This window comes from Haliaeetus albicilla, chromosome 5 (assembly GCF_947461875.1).
Source record: "Haliaeetus albicilla chromosome 5, bHalAlb1.1, whole genome shotgun sequence".
NCBI classification, from domain to species: Eukaryota; Metazoa; Chordata; class Aves; order Accipitriformes; family Accipitridae; genus Haliaeetus; species Haliaeetus albicilla.
Window position 1 is genome coordinate 20,433,748 of NC_091487.1, and position 18,778 is coordinate 20,452,525.

The following is an 18,778-nucleotide window of genomic DNA, read 5'->3' on the forward strand; positions in this document are numbered from 1 at the left end:
CAGTCTTTAGTATTTCAAAGCAGTGTTCTAAATGAGGGGGAGGTCTTTCCCTTAATAGGCAGCCTTGTGAAACTATTTCTTTGTGCCAATAAAAAGAGAAAAAAAGAAGAAAAAACCCAGAGTGCTTATCTGAGTTGTACATGCATTTTGTAATACAAGTAATTTTGATCTGAGTGTTCAACCACCATGTTAAGTCTCTGGGAACTAGAGATTACCTGCAACACATTATTTTGTATAGTAAGGAAGCAGATTAGAACTACTAAATGGGATCTTTATAGACAAATACAATGTAAAGGTGTAAAAAAATATATAGTGTTTTATACTGTTCCTTTTAAACAGATCTCAAGGCTTTTCTATGTATTACATGCAGAAGTAACTGCAGCTGGTTTAGAGCTGTAGGGATGCGTTCCTGAATTACTTCATAAAAGGTTTTAAGAATGTGTGCATTCAAAATGTAAATGTATAATGGAGGCTGCCTGTAGACAACCTACAACCGTTAGCTTAGGAAGTTAATGTACTTCCAATTTTTCCATTCTTCACCATAAAGATACCCTATCTCAGTACAATTCCCAACTCACATAACTCTTTATTGCCTTTATATTCCCAGAATACATATAGTCCAGAATCTTACTATAATTATATACAGTGACATATTTCTTTTCATAGGTAGCAGAATGAAATGCATGTCACCTGTTGGTCTGTAGGCTGCAGCAGATCTGCTGACTGTGAGAAGCCACTGCCTATGGGTTGATTCACAGTGAGCTTCTCACATTGCTGAGAGTATGCCATGTGTGAATAACACTGCAGTCTCTTGCCATGTTGCATCTAAACTGTTGTAATTCCACTACATGTTCTCCCATAAAATACTGTGAAACAGCTAATGAAATGGAGCATGGTAGTTGTTGTAGAAGGTGACATTGTATACTAGGATGAATCTAGTCTTTTCATTGCTTTCTTTTTTACCAAATCCACTAGATTCCACTCAGGTGGCTGTATTTTTATTTCTTTTTCATGACTCTGTATGTGTGTGCATGTACAATTTGTGTAGAAACTCAATTTGGGATGCACCTACTGTTAGGCTACGCATCTTCAGAAATGCAGGAATAGCTTTTTCCTTGCTGGTATATTAAGACACTCAGTCATGAGCTGTTTTCCTGACTGTTATTATAGTGCCTGGCACACTGTTCCTATAATTAATGATTTCTAATTTACACTCAGAATATAGCCCCCACTCTTCCTACAACAGAATAATAATTTATTGATTTGATTTTGCTTGAAATATCATCCTATTTCAAAGTCATCTTCCCCTGGGAGATCCAGCACTGAAGGTGCCAGTGGTGTGCAGATACAGAGACCCAGGCAATTCAGAGTGTTAGCCTTTGAAACAATGGCTAAACTACTGGTTGCAAAAGTTCTACATCTATGTGGCTGAAAAGACACATGTCCTGGGCTACAAAGCTGAGGGAAGGTGTGTGAGAGTGCTGGGAGTGAAACTGAATAGGAAGCCTCATCTCATTCCTTATTCCACAGCTCCATACTAAATACCATTGCTTTCACATTTTGGGAACAGCTTCTTACTACACCAGCCATGTGAGAAATATGTTACCTAATTTAGAAAGTAGTAAAGCTCTTCTAAGTACTGTAAAAGTGATGATGATTAATGCAAGAGTTGTACTCAGCCCTTTAAATGCTCAGTATAGCTTCTTTCGTTCCCTGCTGTTCAGAGTAGAAAAGAAATCGGCACAAGTGAAAGCTATAGGAGGACTGGTCACAGTGAATGGTGTCTGTGCAGACTGTTCCTTCCTACTTTAGTTATTCTATAGCTGCATTAATCCCCACATTTAATAGGCTGCTGATATGATACACTGCATTGAAAAACACTGAAAGGAACAGCTGCAGTTAGTGGCATACTTGATTCTAAGAAATGATGAAAGTTTTCAGTAAAATGGGTGGTAAGACAATGCTTCTGAGACCAGCATTAATGTCTTTGGTGTGTACGGCCCCTGACCCTGCCCTACTGGCTGATAAGTCTGCTGTCATGTCTGCAGGAACTAAGGTCAGAGTACAAGATAAGCATTCTTCTACATAGCTGAATTAGTTCTACTAGTCCTGCAGATTAAGAAGGAAATAGTCAGGCTATGCAGCAATACAGAAAATAATCTGAAGTCTTGTCCAAGATCCCTGTGTGTTCTCAGTACAAAGCTTTGTATTTCTTACACCTAGAGGCATTAAACAAAAAAGCATTAGACCAACAAGCATATACATAAAACTGTGTTATTTGCTCTATTTTCCTTGATCTACTCAAGTAGTGCAATTTTATACTACCCCTTGAATGACTCCTGTATGTGCAGGTGTGATTTAATATATTTCTGTGGTGCATTAAACACTTCCACTCATTTATCCCCCACTCTGCCTTCAAGCTAAAGAGTCTGTGTCCCACGCATTTATCCTTACCCTTCCCAAGTCAAGGCCATCTATTCTCCAATCCTTCATTCCTATCACAAGCTTTGGGGTTTTCCCATTCCCCTTTTACCTTGTCACTAGCATGGTTGCCCGTAGTTCTATCAGTATGTTCCTGATATTGACTGCCCTTCATCCGCTGCCCCTCGTTTTCCCTCTCTGGATATTTTGTGTGCTACTCTTCCCCTGCGCCTGCTGCTACGGTCTTGCACAAAGTCTGCATTGCCACTGCATTGCCACTGCATTGCCTTGGCAGGCCAAACTCTCACAGGGGGCCAGGAGGCTCATGCTCCAGGGAGGCTCATACCCGTGTTTTCTTGCATCGCTTGTTTCTCCCATGCAATCAGCCCCAGGGGGCCGCGCAGCGCCCCCCGGTGCCAGTGAGACCAGCGGGGAAACGGACAGCCGGGTAGGAGAGGGCTGCCCGCCAGCTCGTAACTGTCCAGGGTCCTGCAAGCCGTCAGCAGGCTGGGCGGGCTTCTGCCTGTGCCCTTCCTTTGTGACTCTGCTGCTGGTGGGAATGGCAAAGAAACATAGGTATCTCCGAAAGCTTACCCCCAAATTTCCTGTTTAAGATAGAGGAAGGTTATCAGCCTGCTAAGGTAAAGCATCATGTACCTATCTAGTAAGAAATCTTAAAAAAATGACGTGAAGAGAATAGTACTGCTATAAAATGAATTTGGTGGCTTGTTTTTATTAATCAGGCTTGCTATTTTTGTCAGGTATCAGCCTTTGATCTTATAAGGATTCTTCGGGGACATAATGGAAAAACTGAGAGCCAGATTGTAATTCTCCCATGACTAAGATTCAGGAGTAATTGTACTGAAGTCAAATTAAACTAATGTGAAACAGATGTAAGTGGGTTCAGACAGAGACTCAGTGCTATGCAGCTTGAGTTAATACTTTTTTACGTGGCAGATCTTTTACTGAAAAAAAATGCTACAATATACTTTTAGATTAATAATGTGCATGTACTTTTTCAGATAGAATAAAAAAGTGAGGTAACTACTCCACTGTAGTCCTTGCTGGCCATACAAAGGGATTGATGTAACAGGTGTCTGAATGCTGGAGTCTGGCTAATGAGGAATGTTTACCAGAAGAGAACTGAGGATGAAGAAGATGATTACAAAATGTGAAACAGGTACCTCCTCTCCTGTTCTGGCATTTAGTGGGTGGATGCCTCAAGTGGGTCTGAGAATATGAATGATGTATTAGGATATGAGAGGCAGGATCCATAGTGTATTCTGTTTAGTGTCACTGGCCAAAGGAACCTGCAGACAGGCTGTGGTAACTCAAACAGGTCAGATCTGAGAAGATACCATCCTGGCAAAGGTTATTACTGAGGTGTAGCTGCCTCAGATAGACTCACTGATTTCATTGAAACCATCTCTGCCAGTAAGCAAGTTTTCTGTTCTGCAGATTTATCCCTGAATGAATGAAGACACAGCACTGCATGCTATGACTTAAAAAGTGCTAAGAAACTGCGTGCAGTAGAAGACAACAAAAATAGTAGGTTGCTTTTCCTTGCACAGTGCATAGTAGTCCTGATTCTTACTTAACTTCTTGATTCTTAACTACACTAAAGCTTCTGAAAATCATCTGCAAAAAAGGTCTTCAGGTTATCCTAGACAGAAGGCTTTAAATGTCCTCCTAGACAGAAAGTTTTCTAGAGAATAAAGAAGTTATAAAAGCATTCTGCACTGGATCCTGTCCAAATTCATACTACTAAAGTGCATCCTGTTCACTTGGGATGCACTTCACCTGGGTTATTCTCTGGCTCTCTTGGTCTGGGTGTAAATAACAGCACTCCTGTAGCAATACACTGAATGAATAATGATCTTCACAATCAGAAATACCAGATTTCAAACAACCATATAGTTAACCATAAACTGAATAGTTATATACACAATGAGCATATTACAAGGTGATGACACAAAGACTGTCTAGACTTCCACCTAACCGTGTCTCATCTCTTCAGTGTATCCAAGAAATGGAACATACTAGTTACAGGTAATTCCTATGTACTATCAATGCATTTTTTCCACTCCTACTCACTAGATTTAAGTAGGTATAAGAGCTATTTATTCATCTGTTCTGCTATGGCTTTCTTTGAGTTACATCAGAACAGCTTCTAAATCACTCATGCCATATTAATAAATGTCATGGTTTAAACCCAGCTGACAACTAAGCACCACATGGCTGCTTGCTCACTCCCCTCCGGTGGGATGGGGGAGAGAATCGGAAAGGTAAAAGTGAGAACACTTGTGGGTTGAGATAACGACAGTTTAATAGGTAAAGCAAAAGCTGTGCACACAAGCAAAGCAAAACAAGGAATTCAGTCACCACTTACTATCGGCACACAGGTGTTCATCCATCTCCAGGAAAGCAGGGCTCCATCACGCGTAACAGTTACTTGGGAAGACAAATGTCATCACTCCAAACATCCACCCCTTCCTTCTTCTTCCCCCAGTTTTATATGCTGGGCATGACGTCATATGGTCTGGAATATCCCTGGGGTCAGTTGGGGTCAGCTGTCCCAGCTGTGTCCCCTCCCAACTTCTTGTGCACCCCCAGCCTACTCGCTAGCTGGGCATGAGAAGCTGAAAAGTCTTTGACTTAGTATAAACACTACTTAGCAACAACTAAAACCATCAGTGTGTTATCAACATTATTCTCATACTGAACCTGAAACACACTACACCAGCTACTATGAAGAAAATTAACTCTGTCCCAGCCTAAACCAGGACACTAATGAACAGTAGAAGGGTGCTTAGCATTTTTTTTTTTCTTTCAGTGAGATTGCTTGTAATAGAAAGCTTCTTGTCTATTGTGTTGTGACTGTCACAGACCCAGTCCTATAAGGCACTGATTCTCAACTAACACCAACTCTGAGGACATTAAGTCTGAACAATGAGCCCTAAATGAGAAGGAATCAGTCTGATAAACTACTGATATAAAGTGAGTCCTGAAAATTCTTATGCAGGTACTAAAATAGATTGATCATGCTATATTTAGTGTTTTTTTCTTGGTGGTCATTCATTTAAATATTAAACATTACTGAATCCACTTTGCTTATAAAAGTTGACAGAGTAACAGCTTGAAACACTATCGCTTCAAGGCACCAGTTCTCCCTATCATGAGAATTTGACATCACTGAGGGGTGAAAGGCCTTTTATTTGCATAAGATAATAGTTACGTTTCTATGCAACAGCTGTGCTGTCAGTGAAAGATGCGCTCACTGTGCCAAATCCATCTCTGGAGTAACCCCATTGATTTTAAATGAGTTACTTTGGGAATAAATTGGCCCACTAGCTAAAATTGCAGGTTTGAGGCATTGAAATAATTGAGCAAGATTTCCGTGATCATAACATGGTAAAAAATTGGAAAACAGTTACATGATATCATGCATTTATGTACCTGACAGATCACAATTGATTTGCCACAAGGTTTTTAAAACTTATAGCTAAAGCAAATGTTTATGTAGAGCTTACAGACACTTTTTGGGAATATGGGAACATTAAGAGGATACAAGAAACAGGAATACAGTATGGTGTCATTATTTCTACTTAGTGTTACTGTAAGTCAAGCAAATATGAGATGTCTCCGTAAGATCAGTTTAATAATAAAAGATTCATATGGCCAAATGAGAATTCCTCTTCTTTAGACAGTAACAATCAGGATGTGTTTCTGGTAATGAACTACCTGAAGATTTCACCTCTAGACTGTAGACTTCCTGCATATGTTAGCAGGAATTTAATGCTGTTGGCCTTTCAGTGGCCCGTTTGAGCTTGATGATCTTAGGTGAGTTCTCAGTGGATAGATGTCTGTGGCACACTACCCACCTCATCAGTTAACCGCTGATAGTTATGGCACAAAGACAAAATATTGCTTGGGTTAGGGTGACACAATTGAGTAATATATGTCTGTATGTTAGTTCTTCCCAGTAATGTACAAGGAAGATGCCAGTAAACTGGAAACTCTTTTGAATGCTGAGGAAAAGTTATATACATGCATATATGTTATATGTATGTGTGTATAAATACATAAATAGTTCTTTATTGATACATATTTGATAAGTGATCTTATTGGGTGTTCAGAAGCCTTCTCTGAAGCCTTTTTGGTTATCGGAATTGTTAAAAGATTGCCCAACCATGATTCAAGCAATCACACGTCACAATTAGCAAAGCCTACCCTCACTTTTGTTTCCGTTCAATTTGCAGAAGTATCATCAACAGGAATCCCGAAGCCTGTTCAGAATGCATCATGGTTTGCTTGCAATGGAAATACCTTGTGCTCCTGATGTCATCATTGCAATCATCTCAAATTCAAGTCTGACTGAGCAGGCTCATTATCATTCTCACCATGTCCTCCCTTAGAGCAGCCTCTCCCGCCTCCTCCTGTACAGCACAAAACAAGAGCCACAGGGGTGCTTGGATTAGGGAAAGGAGAGACACCCAGCACCTCCCCCCAAGAAAACTTGCTGCATTACTTCCATCCAGTTTCTTCAAACCACATACTGCTTTACAGGACCTTGCACACCACCACCAAATGAAGGTGTGGATTCGTGAATATTGATTTCCCCTTCCTGTTTAGGGTTGAACAAAGAGTGTGGACAAGCATGGATGTATTTATTTATCTTCTGAATGTGGATATGAAAAGGGTGTGCCAACCTCCACAGTAAGAGTTTCCTGAGGAGAGCCACACATTTCAGACTGGGTTTTGTTTTTTGTTTTTTGTTTTTGTTTTTTCACTAGGGCAGATTTCTCCCTTTCATCCTACCAGGTTAGCTAAGATCTGAGCAACAGATAGGAAATCAAGACAGGGCATTTGAGCAAAAAGTACAGGGCAAAAAGCAGGGGACAAATTGTCTCAGGCACCAGGTTTAGATCACAGCCACGTTTCCTGAAAATTCAGAAGGTCCTGGCTGTGGACTTCAGGACTGATTCTGATATGGGTCTCTGACCCCTGACCCACCTGAATTTGTGGATCTCTCCCCTAAACCACCCCCAGTGAACGATCCCCTCACACAAGGAGTTGATTTCCACTGTGGAAGAGAGGAGGCAGGACAGGGTTAACCTCACACAGTCTTCCTTCAGGCCCCCAGAGGGGCTGGGGTTTTGTTTTCCTGGCTAAGGAGGGGGAGCTGGGGCATTTATATCGTAACTGGAACTGGAGCCCTTTCTGGTGTTACCAGCCTGTTGTGGGTCTGAGGGAAAGCCTGGAGCAGGAGGGAGAGGAGGGCGAACGCAGACTTGGAAAGCAGCGAGTGTCTGGTAATCGCACAAGGTAAAGCCAAGCGTCCTCCCTTTCCCCGAAGGCCCCCGAGAGCTTAGGGGGGCTCCGGGAGGCCTCCAGCCTCCTGCCCCCAGCCCTCCCGCCCCCTCCCCGCAGCCCGGCCACATCTTCCAGCTCTGCCGTGCCAGCCTTTGCCTCGACGCGAGGTGTCTATCCCTGTCCGCGGCGCGGAGAGCAGCGGGGACAGCAAGGGGAGCGGGAGTCCTCCGGCACCTCTTCGGGGTGCCCGCTCCTGGCTCCCCAGAGCCTGCGGGGGCTCGGCCGGCCGCCCGCCCTCCCCCCCCGCCGCGCTGCAGAGGCTCTGGATGCTGCCGTACTCCTGCCATGTGCCGCCGCCGCCGCTACTGCTGCTCGTAGCTTAGTCGAGCGCGTCTCCGGCCGCAAACTCCGCCAAAGCAGCCTGCATCCTCCTCCGGGGAAGGATACCCAGTGAGTACCAGCCGGAGCCTGCCCCCTCCCTAGGGCACCCCGCCACCGCCTCTTACAAAGGGACTCGCAGCCCCTTCCCCCCGCTTCCTCTCCCCACCCCCCTTTTCAGCCAGCGCAGAGAGGGGCTCCGTGAATTCCCTCCAAAGCTATAGGGTGGCTCCCTCCTCCTCCTCCTCCTCCTCCTCCTCCTGCTCCGGCTCCGGCTCCGGCTCCGGCTCCGGCTCCGGCTCTCCTCGGCGAGCCAGGCTGCTGCTGCACTCAGCCGGGGTGGTCCCCAGCCTCGGCCCAGCCACGCCGCCGCGGCTCACCCCCCACGGCTGACTTTTGTTACCCCTCTAGTGCCCGGGGCTGAAGGGCGGTGGGCTCATTTTCGGGGGGCGGCTGAGGCTAGAGGGTGCGTGCGCGTGTGGGAGGGGTCCCTGGGGGTGCAGGGGGGGCCGGCTGACCGGCCGAGCCTTGCGAGCCCGCGGGCTCGCCAGCCCGGCTGCCCCCTGCGGTGGGCGCAGCAGCGGGGCCGGGCTGCGGCGGGGCCCCCGCCTCCCCGACATCTGCAGGTGGAGTGGGCGAGCCAGCGCGGGAGCCTCCCCGGGAGCCAGCAGCACCCTGCACCCGCTGCCCGTCCCGGCCCGCTCTGTGGCCGCCCCCCCAGACCCTCTCCCGCCCTCGCTCTGTCCCTTCTCCCCCTCTCTGTGCTGGGGCGCCTGCACCCCTCCTCACCTCGCCGGCACAAACCCCTCCGCTCCCCTCCCTTCCCCGCCCCTCCCCACCTTCTTTGATTTATTTGTGTATTTCTTTCCTTGGCAACCACCAGTTCCCCTCAGTCAAACAGCGCAGGCTCCCTATAATTTGAAATTAATTTGTTTGACTGCAGCATTGAGACAGGAAGGTTGGGAATTCATTTAATTCTTTTTCCTCCCTGTGCAAAAAGGAAGCGATGAAATTTCCAATTGAGACTCCAAGAAAACAGGTGAACTGGGATCCTCAAGGTTGGTGACTCTCTATTACTATCATTACTATCATAATAACAATTGTTATTATTCCTTGTGCCTAGTGACTCGTAGGAGACTATTTGACTCCAAGTGGGAGGAGACGTTGGATGCTTGTCTGCTTCCCATGTGCGCCGCTCGGTCTTTCTCGCTCAGTCCTAGCAGGGCGTTAGAAAATGCTCCTCAGATGTGGGGTTGGGTGGCTGCGTGGGTAAAACCTCTTCTAGGTGTAAGTTTTATAGTTCTATATTGATATCTCTCTTCCCTCCCCTCCTTTTTCCTGAGTATTTTCATGGCAAACTTGCCTGGGATGGCAGTGATCTCTGGCTGACAGCATTGTTTGTTTTATCTGTGGCTCCTTTGTTGTTTCTAGTGATCATTGTCTCTGTTAAATGGGTGGTACAGGAGTGGACACAGATGTGACTGCTTGCTCAGGGCTCCTCGATGGCACATGTTTGTTGGCAAGTGACTGGAGCAAAATGCTGCTGCAGTATAACCTGTAGTGTGGATGGTATAAAAAGACACACTAAATAATGGAGCCCAAAGGGACCTTTACGCTCTTCACTCTGTCCTGTTAACAATTGATCAGCCCAAGTGGATAGTTTGATTAACTCTATAGTTAGGTTTGGAGTCTGTCTTGGGGAGTGTGTTTGTGTGATGGTGGAAGGAGATTTACGCCAGTGCAGTGCATTTCAATAAAACGATCCAAGTGGTGTTTTAAAATAAACCGTAAAGAAATGCTCTCCTTTCCTGGCATGGGGAGGAGGTTCATATGCAACCTACAGAAGAAGTGACTGAAAAAAACCCTACTGGTAATTTGTATACTTGTGTGTCATATTTCTGTGCATCGGTACAGGAGCAAAGCAACTTGAAGCCATATGCTCAGGTTTGCAGCAGAACTGCTGGCAGCCAGTCACTGTACAGCAGTGCTTGCAGGAAGTATGAAGTGATAGCATGGGCTTTGATTATTCATCTTTATTCCGCAGGTTTGGTTTTAGTGGTTAATTTGTCTGTCATCCTCCATGCCCTCACGTCTACAAAATGAAACATTATAAACAGTTTCTGCCTGTGTAGAAGGAATACAGCAGAACAGACATCTTTCTGCTGAGCAGATCTGATGTGCTGTTTGAATAGTATACACAATTAAGCTTTAGTTTAAGCCTTACTACATCTTTAATTAGGTGAAGGCTGAAATCGACACATCAGTCTCCTCTGCCCTCAGCTTCACAATGAACACATGGACAGCAGCTCTAACAGAGATTTGATTAATAACAGTATATTCCTTATCCCAGGGTCAAAATTCCATGTGGTGAAAACTTGCTCTTCCCAGGTGCTTTTCTGAATGTGTGTTTGCTGTTGCTTCCTTTTAATTCATTTTATGTATTGCAAAATGTCTTTTAATGCAAAAAGCCCTTTCCTTCCTTCCCCTGGCAAGGCACACAGGGGGTACTGATGGCATTCTGTATGCAGCTCCTTTGCTTGGCAATCAGCTTTAAAGCATATGGATCCAACAGGTGGTTGGTCACAATTTACTAATGTGTCCAAAACCAGAGAGTATCGTAACAGGTAAAAGACCTCGAACCCAGCAGGCTTCCTCTCTGCCAGGCTGAATCCCTGCTAAGGACTGCAGAATCCTACCAGTTATTTCCCCTCAGTGTATTGACTTCATTAGCCAGGCAGCAAGGATGCTAATGTATAGGCAGGAAGGAAGCAAAACCTGTTAATTTCTAATTCTCCAAGGGACTCAGGAAATAGATAAAATTTGGTGGAATGGAAAAAGGCAAATTGGTTAGGAAAAGTTCTCTAAGGCCCAATCCTTTAACCAATAGAGGAACAGTGCAATGACACTGTACTTATGTAGTCCCACTGAAGAATTAGTGATGTGGGTAGAAGACAAAGTAGATCAGAGTTCCATTCTTTTTGAAATGAAAATATATTTATGTAGATATAAATGTTAGCAAAGACCTACACAAAATGACTTAGAGCCCTAAAATGAATTTGATTTACATTCACATATGTAGCCTGTTCCCTGCATGTACATGTGAAAAATGATGTTATGTTTTGCATCCTGTGCAATATCCTTGGAGTTAAGAACTGAAGTGGCTTTTCTCACATACAAAGATCAACATGTAGAAAGCTAGTGGTGCAAGGATACAGAGTCCTAAGTATTAAAAGCAGAGCTCATGTCCAGTTAATGTTCACACTCCAATACCAGGCTCATTTCAGTGCATATTGTATGATCATTCTCTGTTCTGGTTGTCAGACAGAGAACGTGCAGTTTCCACAGTTTTGTCTAGTAGGAATTGTGCTAACTTGTGCTAACAGTACTTGAAATACATCAACTGATGTTCCTGGCAAGCAAGCTAGCAGTCCAACAATAGAAGTGAGAGCTATGGTATCTCAAAGATTGTTTAGATCTGATTATTCCAGGCAATATTTTCTAGAAACTATACACATTTCTAGAGGCCAAGGCCCTTGTTGTGAAGATATGGCTGGCTTGGGACTGATGATGTTGCTGGTTTGAACCCAGGTCAGACTGATAATCATTGAAATGAATTAATGCTCAAACTCCATAATGCTGACTGAACTATAAATATTTACATAGATAAATAGATTGGAGTCTGCTGGTAGCTTTCATCTGGCATAAAACTGGTATTCTCAGTTCACATCAGCAAAGATCAATATACCATAGAAAGACTTTGTGGAGAGAACAGATTTAAAAGAACAGAATTGACATGAGGGATGGTGTCTGACAGACAGCTAACGGGAGGCTGATTTCTCAGCCATTAAACTGGAATGAACAGGGCATGGACACTGAAAGATACTTTTATCCTGTTGTGTAGTATCTTCACTTGTCTTGGGTAGAGAGTATATCTGTGTATTCCCTGTAAATGCTGAGTGTGTTTTCTAGATAAACTAAATATTTCATCAACCTGGAAGTATATAGGTCCAGATTTCTCTGGTGAAGTCCCATACTATCCCAGGCAATCAAACTATATAACCCCATTAACAAACAGATCAAACTCCATCCCAAAAGCCATTGGGACTTGTCCCTAAAAATCCAACGTGAAATATGTCCTAGAATATCATATATATTGATTAAAAACCCATACTATTCATATACAGTGAGTGAATGGGGTAAAAAATGAGCAAAAAACCCAAGCAGACACTTCAAGGATGTTTTAGGGAGAGTTGGACACACTGAGTAGGGGTGCAGAATTTCATACTACCTGGCCTTACATTCAAAAAAACCAAAAGCCTGCCATTTTGTTACTGGTGGAATCAACCTAGATATACACAATCATAAAACATTTGATCTGCCTATCACTGATTTTTGCTTCTCCCATTTGGTGCGATTCAGGTAAAGCAATAATAACTGAAATTAGTGAAAGATTAGATTTTTAGTTTCACACTTCATACAACTTCCCATCTATAGTTTTCAGAATATAATGTTAGGTTTATAACAGCATATGAAGACATTAATTCTTGTAATTGTTCTCATCTCTCCTCTTTCCTGCATTGCTCCTGCTGTTTGTTACAACCACCTGTTGTCCCTGCTTATTATAATCTCTTTGCACATGTATTTTTATACAGTACCTAAAACACAGTGGGTCCCTCATCCTGAGACATCTGGATGTTACAGTAATTGCAGTATTTTTCCTATGAATTATCTGCTTAAAATTGCTGTTTCTTGGTGGAAAAGAAGGGTAGATGAGACTGTTTCCAATATGCTCAAAAATTATCCCCAAGCATGACTGTCTTGCAGGGTGATGGTGAGACATCTTTTCCAAGGGAAAGATGTCTGTCTTGGTGGTGCTCTTAGTAGGTAGAAAATGGAGTTCAGTCTCATTCCATCCTTCGTGCGTACAGTTTTTTGCTGTCATTGCAGCAATATGGATTGTCAAAGCCTCTTGAATTTCCAGGTAGATGTTTATCTCTACGCTGACCTTTTGGAGCTCTGAAGTTTTGATACAAGTTCCTGCATCCTTTCACGAAGACATTGTTTGTGTAGGATGGCTTTCTGCAGTTTAGAACCCTAAAATCATGCATTTATTATCATCATCACATTTAGTGTGGGAGTTAGTGGTCTGTGGGGAATTCAAGCTGTGGTTGAGAGTCTGGAGTTCCTCTTCAGATTTTGTCACTGATTTACTGTTTAACCTTCAGTAAGCCACTTACCCTTTCTTTTCCCCCCTTTTTCCCTGACTGCAAAATGGGAGTATTAATACTTCCCTAATGCACAATGGTGTTGTGAAATATAATTAACTTGTTTAAAGCAATCTGAGATCTGCTATTGAAAGAAGAGCATATGTATTGCAATCAAATACTAAAACAATTAGGAGGGAGCAAAACAGCCTGTCATCATACACAGATCACATCAATTAAGAAATAAGGTTATCTCTGCGCTTTACAACCAGAGGAAACTAGTATTACCTGCGCTTCTTCACAGACACTGAAGACTCAATTGAGTTTCCCATTAGAGGTATCTACAGACCATTGATATTCCCCACCTGCCGCTCCAGAGGGGCTCAAGTCTTCCATAGGTCCTGTGTCACCTGCCATGGAATTTCTCACTTCACCCGAGACACCTCAAGCAGCACTGGACACCTATATGTGGGACAACTGAGCTGAGTCTCAAATGTCTTCATGCAGGTATCAGGTTTGGATCATCCCTTGATGGCTGTTGGAAAAATTTTCAGCATCAGCTACTCAGTATAAGTTAAGCTGACGCTGCCTGCGGAGTGTTTAAAAACTGCTGCAGTTCCTGCTTTTTCTGTCCTTTCATTCAAAGAGACCAATGCAGAAGGCAAACTTGATTATAAAGGCATAGACAAGTAGAATAAGGGTGTACATTTCTGTCCTCCGTTTTCAAGAAGATATATGAAAAGAAGGGCAGTGCAACTGGGAGTTAAATGATATCTTTCTGCACTAGTAAGTCAGTTCTTAGTAGCTCGGTGTAAGAATGCTATGGAAAGCTATAATGTGTAAAAAAGTAGCTCTGATCCCAGCAAATGCGGTTATATTGGCTACCGACTCATCTGATGGACCAGGACTCTGCTCTGCCTAATAAGCATGGGTTGCAGAACAACTGTAAGGAGTTTATTTTAAAGAGAGATTTGAAGGAGAATAGAAATCGGATAAACAGGACACTCCTGGCAGTGCATGATGTAGGTGCAATAATGCCAAATACAGTAAGGTGGAAAATTTGAAGAGTTTGGAAAACAAATAAAAGAGAATGAAGAAATCAGAACTTTACTAAAGGCTATGTGGAGCCTGCAGGGGAGGCAGATGAATACTGTGGACCCTAATGTGGTAAGAGATAGGAAGGTATGACTGAATTAGCAGGAGAGGAAGAAAGACAGCAGAGAGCTATTAGTTTCATCATTGTCATCTTTAGGATGCCCTGGAAAAGGAAAAACTAAGGATTTGGAAAAGTGAAATTAGCAATAGGAAAGTGGCAGAGTGAAAGTCTGGACAGCAGCTTTCTTAGCAATAGTGAGGAAAGACTGAACTCTATTCAAGATAAGAAAGATGAAGGGTAGGGTATCATTAAGATGTCATCTGTACTGTGAGAAAAGGGAATGAAAAGAATCAAAGGCAATATGAAACTGTAAGTCTAAGACAGGGAGAGCAGTAGAATTGTCATCAGTGGGAGAGGTTAAGACAGAATTATTATTTCAGTGAAGAATACCAATGCTATTTTTGCCACATATGTACAGGAGTAATCCATTAATAGGCCTTTGGACTGAAAAGTCTCTTGGGCAATTCTTGAAAACTGATGCTACCTGAAGTGATGGAGTTTGCTTTTGGGAGAAAGATATATGATATCACTTGAAATTGGGTAGGTTTGGGTTCAGCTTTTGGCGTTTATGTGGATTTATGTAGCTAGTGTGTGGACTTATCAGCTTCAGACAGAAGAGTGCATACATATGGTGATACGGTTTAATTCTTACTCTCCTGATTTAATCCAGAGCTAGGAATTTTACCACTCACTTCAGTGCGAGCAACACGAGATTCTTCATTTTAAAAGTATCAGAACTGTGTTGTCCCTGCAGGCTTTACTGAGTTAAAAGTAAAGGAGTGCCTGGAATCGCTGGGAGAACAGGGGCCCGAGATGTGTTGTAAATAGGGTAAGTACCTGGAGTGAAATGGGGAGGGAACAATGAGGAGGTCAAGATAAGAAAGGGGTAATAAACACAGTAGTATTCAACAGGTAAAGTATTACAGAATTCAGTGTGGTGGGAATGCCTAACTTTTATTTTGTAATAATCTCAGTGTAACAGCAAAAGCCAAAGCAGAGAATATAAATGCTGAACAGTTGTCTGTTTCCTATAGAATTTTTATGTAGAAGAAGTGACATTCAGCAAAAGGCTAAATACTACCTTTTTAATACCTTTTTGTAGGAATAACTCTGTTTTTTTGTTTTCTGTAAGAAATTGAAAACATCCTGGGACCTGGCCTTTGTGAGACAGAGGCTGCTTGTTCCTGAGACATTGGTTATACTTCCTTCATTTGTTTATAAAGCATGTATACGAAAAACATTTTAACTATAATGGAAAATGTGCTCTAAGATGAACCCGCTGACTTTCATAAATAACGTGCCATGCCGTTCTCACTGGTTACCCCAATGAGATAAAATAACAAGTGAGAACAGCACATATCACACACCCTTGTACTTCAGGTTGGTAGTACCAGTCCTTTTTAGGCCATGGACCATTATTATTCTCCCAACATACTTTCTGGGCTGCTTTTCACAGTTACAATCAAACATTAACTCAGATTAGTTAAACAAAATGATATTTTAAAAGTGAACTATGGATCTCTTACCATGTTAATGAGCCACAGAATTTAGGGGATATTTCCTTGGTCTGGGAATGCTGAGACCAAGAATTAAGATTTCATCTTTTTCTTCAACTGCTAATACAATTCTCATGCTATTACAAATCTTATTATTGGCAAAGTGTCCCAAATGCGTGTATTATTATGTGTTATTCAGATGTCCCAAAATACAAGCATGGGAGATCACTGGTAAGATTTTGAGGTTAGAGTGGAAATTTCACTGTGGGTTATATCTCTGTGTTGGAAGTGGAAATGAAAGCCAGTAAGGTAATAGAATCTCTTATCTAAACCTGTGTAGAGGGGAAAGAAAGGTGGAAGAGGATACACAAGCCTGGCTTAATTTTATTTTTCTGTTTTTAAAATGGAAGGGGAACATCCTGCTGAAAGCTGGAGTTGTGACAAGGGGCATGACATATAAAATATATGAAAGGGATTGAAACCTGTTGCACTTAGGATCTGGAGTCCTGAACAGCGAACAGCTGCAAAGTCCTGGTGTGGGTTCAATTTTTTTTAAAAGTCCAGGCATAATTAGGTCTAGCATTTTGTTTGAGTTTGCTACTTGAAATTTTAGAGGACATTTGAAAAGAAATAAAGTCCTAACAAGGAGAGACAAAGGAAAGCTGCTTCAGATAATGTAGATTACAAAAGAATGGACCCAAAGTGTGAGAGGGTCACCTCTGCTGCCAGTGGTGCAGAAAATGTGGAATGAAAAGAGTGTACTTGTGGTAAGGCTGAAAATGCTCTGGAAAAAAAAAGGGTGGACATGAAGACAAATCTGGCTGCTTCCAAGTAGAATTCACTTTTTTCAAGCACATGATGTTCTTTCTACCTTTTAGCAATACGCATGTAACCTAGGGTGTATTTAAAAAAAAAAGAAGTATCTTTATGTTCTCTGTTGATTCCTCAGGGATGTGTCAGGGTCCTCCTCGGTGAGCAAAACTAAAGCACAGTATAAATAATCTTATGGACATATTACAAAATGTCTTCATCTCATGAAGTAAGTGTCTTTAATAGATGATGAACTATTTATTTGGCTAGTCCTGCATTGGAGAAACATGCTTTTGTTTCTTCCATTTGTTCCTCAATTCGGCCCCAAAGAGATGCATTCAATAGATCTTTAAATTGCTTCAGTTCTCTGTCTTTCTGATAATCCGTAGATTATGCATGACTGTGTGACCGTTGTTTGCTGAAGACAATAGACTGTTTAACTAGTAGGGGCTAACAGAAGTTAACACCCTAAAAAACATCTTCTTACAAAGCAATACAAGTTATTTTGGTATCTGTATTCTACAGGATGATCACAGTGCTTTAAGCATCAGGCTTTGAGTACCTAGATTTGTTGGAGCCATATGTTCATATCTCAGCAGGACTGACTCATCTTTTCTTTCCTAGGAAGAAAAAACAACATGTTACTGACTTTACTGGATGAGGATCTTGGATTTTGGCACCTTAAACTTGTGCCACTGAGATTCTTAAGATTCAGTGACACGCTGTTAAAGGGTGCTTCGGTCATTTATCTCTTACTCAATACTGTAAGATAATAGTACTGGCATGATTTGAAAACAGAAAATACATACTGACAGCTTGTCCAGGGCTTTTATCCTCTCAAATTTCAGCTTTTCATTTTAAAGGAACAAAAGGCAATCACTAGCTACTATGTGTGAAAAACCCCAGTCATGATAGAATTATAAAAGAAATGGTACTGCAGAAACTCCCAGCTGAAATGAAGGAAGCAGCTCACACATGTCCAAGACATTCCCCTAGGTTAACTCAGATCCGTCACTGATTACTTAAATGTTAAGACTGCTAAGTTTGGATTGCACAAGAAAGGGTTGTGCAGAGAGGCCTTGGGTAGCAGCAATCATGACAGCTACAGAAACAACACCAGAGCTACCTCTTCATGATGCTACAGCTACCATACTAAATTGCCTTCATGGGAAACAGAGTTCATTACTGGGTTACAATGATATACTGACATGTAACTTTGCGACCTGATTTTCTCATTGTTGCCATACGTTATTTGTTGATTCAGTTTTCTAAAAATAAGCATCTGCTGCCATTTAAGGCACTGTAAGGCAGCCGAGACATTTGCATCAGCCTGATATGTATGATAATGGACCTAAGGGAGACCTCTGCCTTCTGGAGCAACAGCTTAAGGCCAGTTAGGATATCCTAGGACCTCTCACTTGGTAGTATATAATATGGACGGGCAAATGAATTATGCCATTTTAGTGTGACTTAATTGGAGAATAAAACACCTAAATATAGGTGGGTATCTGAAATGCAGAGGTATTCTAAGTTTCTAAGGACCTGCTATGGTTAGGGGAGATATAGTCAAATATGGTTCATAGAGCCTGGAGAACTTATGTCTGGTTTAGTGTCAGCAGAATCACTCTCCAGGCTGCACTGACCAATTTGACCACATCTGTATTGACTCTAGTGGAATGTATTCCAAGTTACAGCAAAGGAAAGAAATGAGACAAGGGTTGTTACTGCTCGTATTTTGAACTTCAGCTCAAATGGCTTTGGATAGCTTCTCACTAGGAGGATTTAGGGCAGGTATACACCACTTATTCCTGGTGGGTTCATTCTCGATTTGTGCATGCTTTGGGGTTATAAGAAATTACACCATCATGGTTAGTGCAGTTCTGCTGAAAGTTATAAAATACTACTTTGAGCTTGGCATTTTAGCAGTGATTTCATTTGTTTCCAGCAGCTCTGAGTGCAGGAGAATGAGTTCATGTCCACCTGCTATACACTGTGTAGGC

General features: G+C 42.4%; 1 protein-coding gene across 1 annotated transcript in view; it reads left to right on the top strand.

Annotated features, from left to right (window-relative positions):
* The first annotated feature begins 8,922 nt into the window (after positions 1–8,922).
* KCNK10 (potassium two pore domain channel subfamily K member 10) overlaps positions 8,923–18,778 on the top strand; it is a 68,800-nt gene continuing 58,944 nt past the window's right edge. Inside the window, exon 1 of the mRNA XM_069783701.1 lies at positions 8,923–9,170. Coding sequence (XP_069639802.1) covers positions 9,119–9,170 — 52 coding nt within the window. The 5' untranslated portion in view covers positions 8,923–9,118. The remainder of the gene's footprint in view (positions 9,171–18,778) is intronic.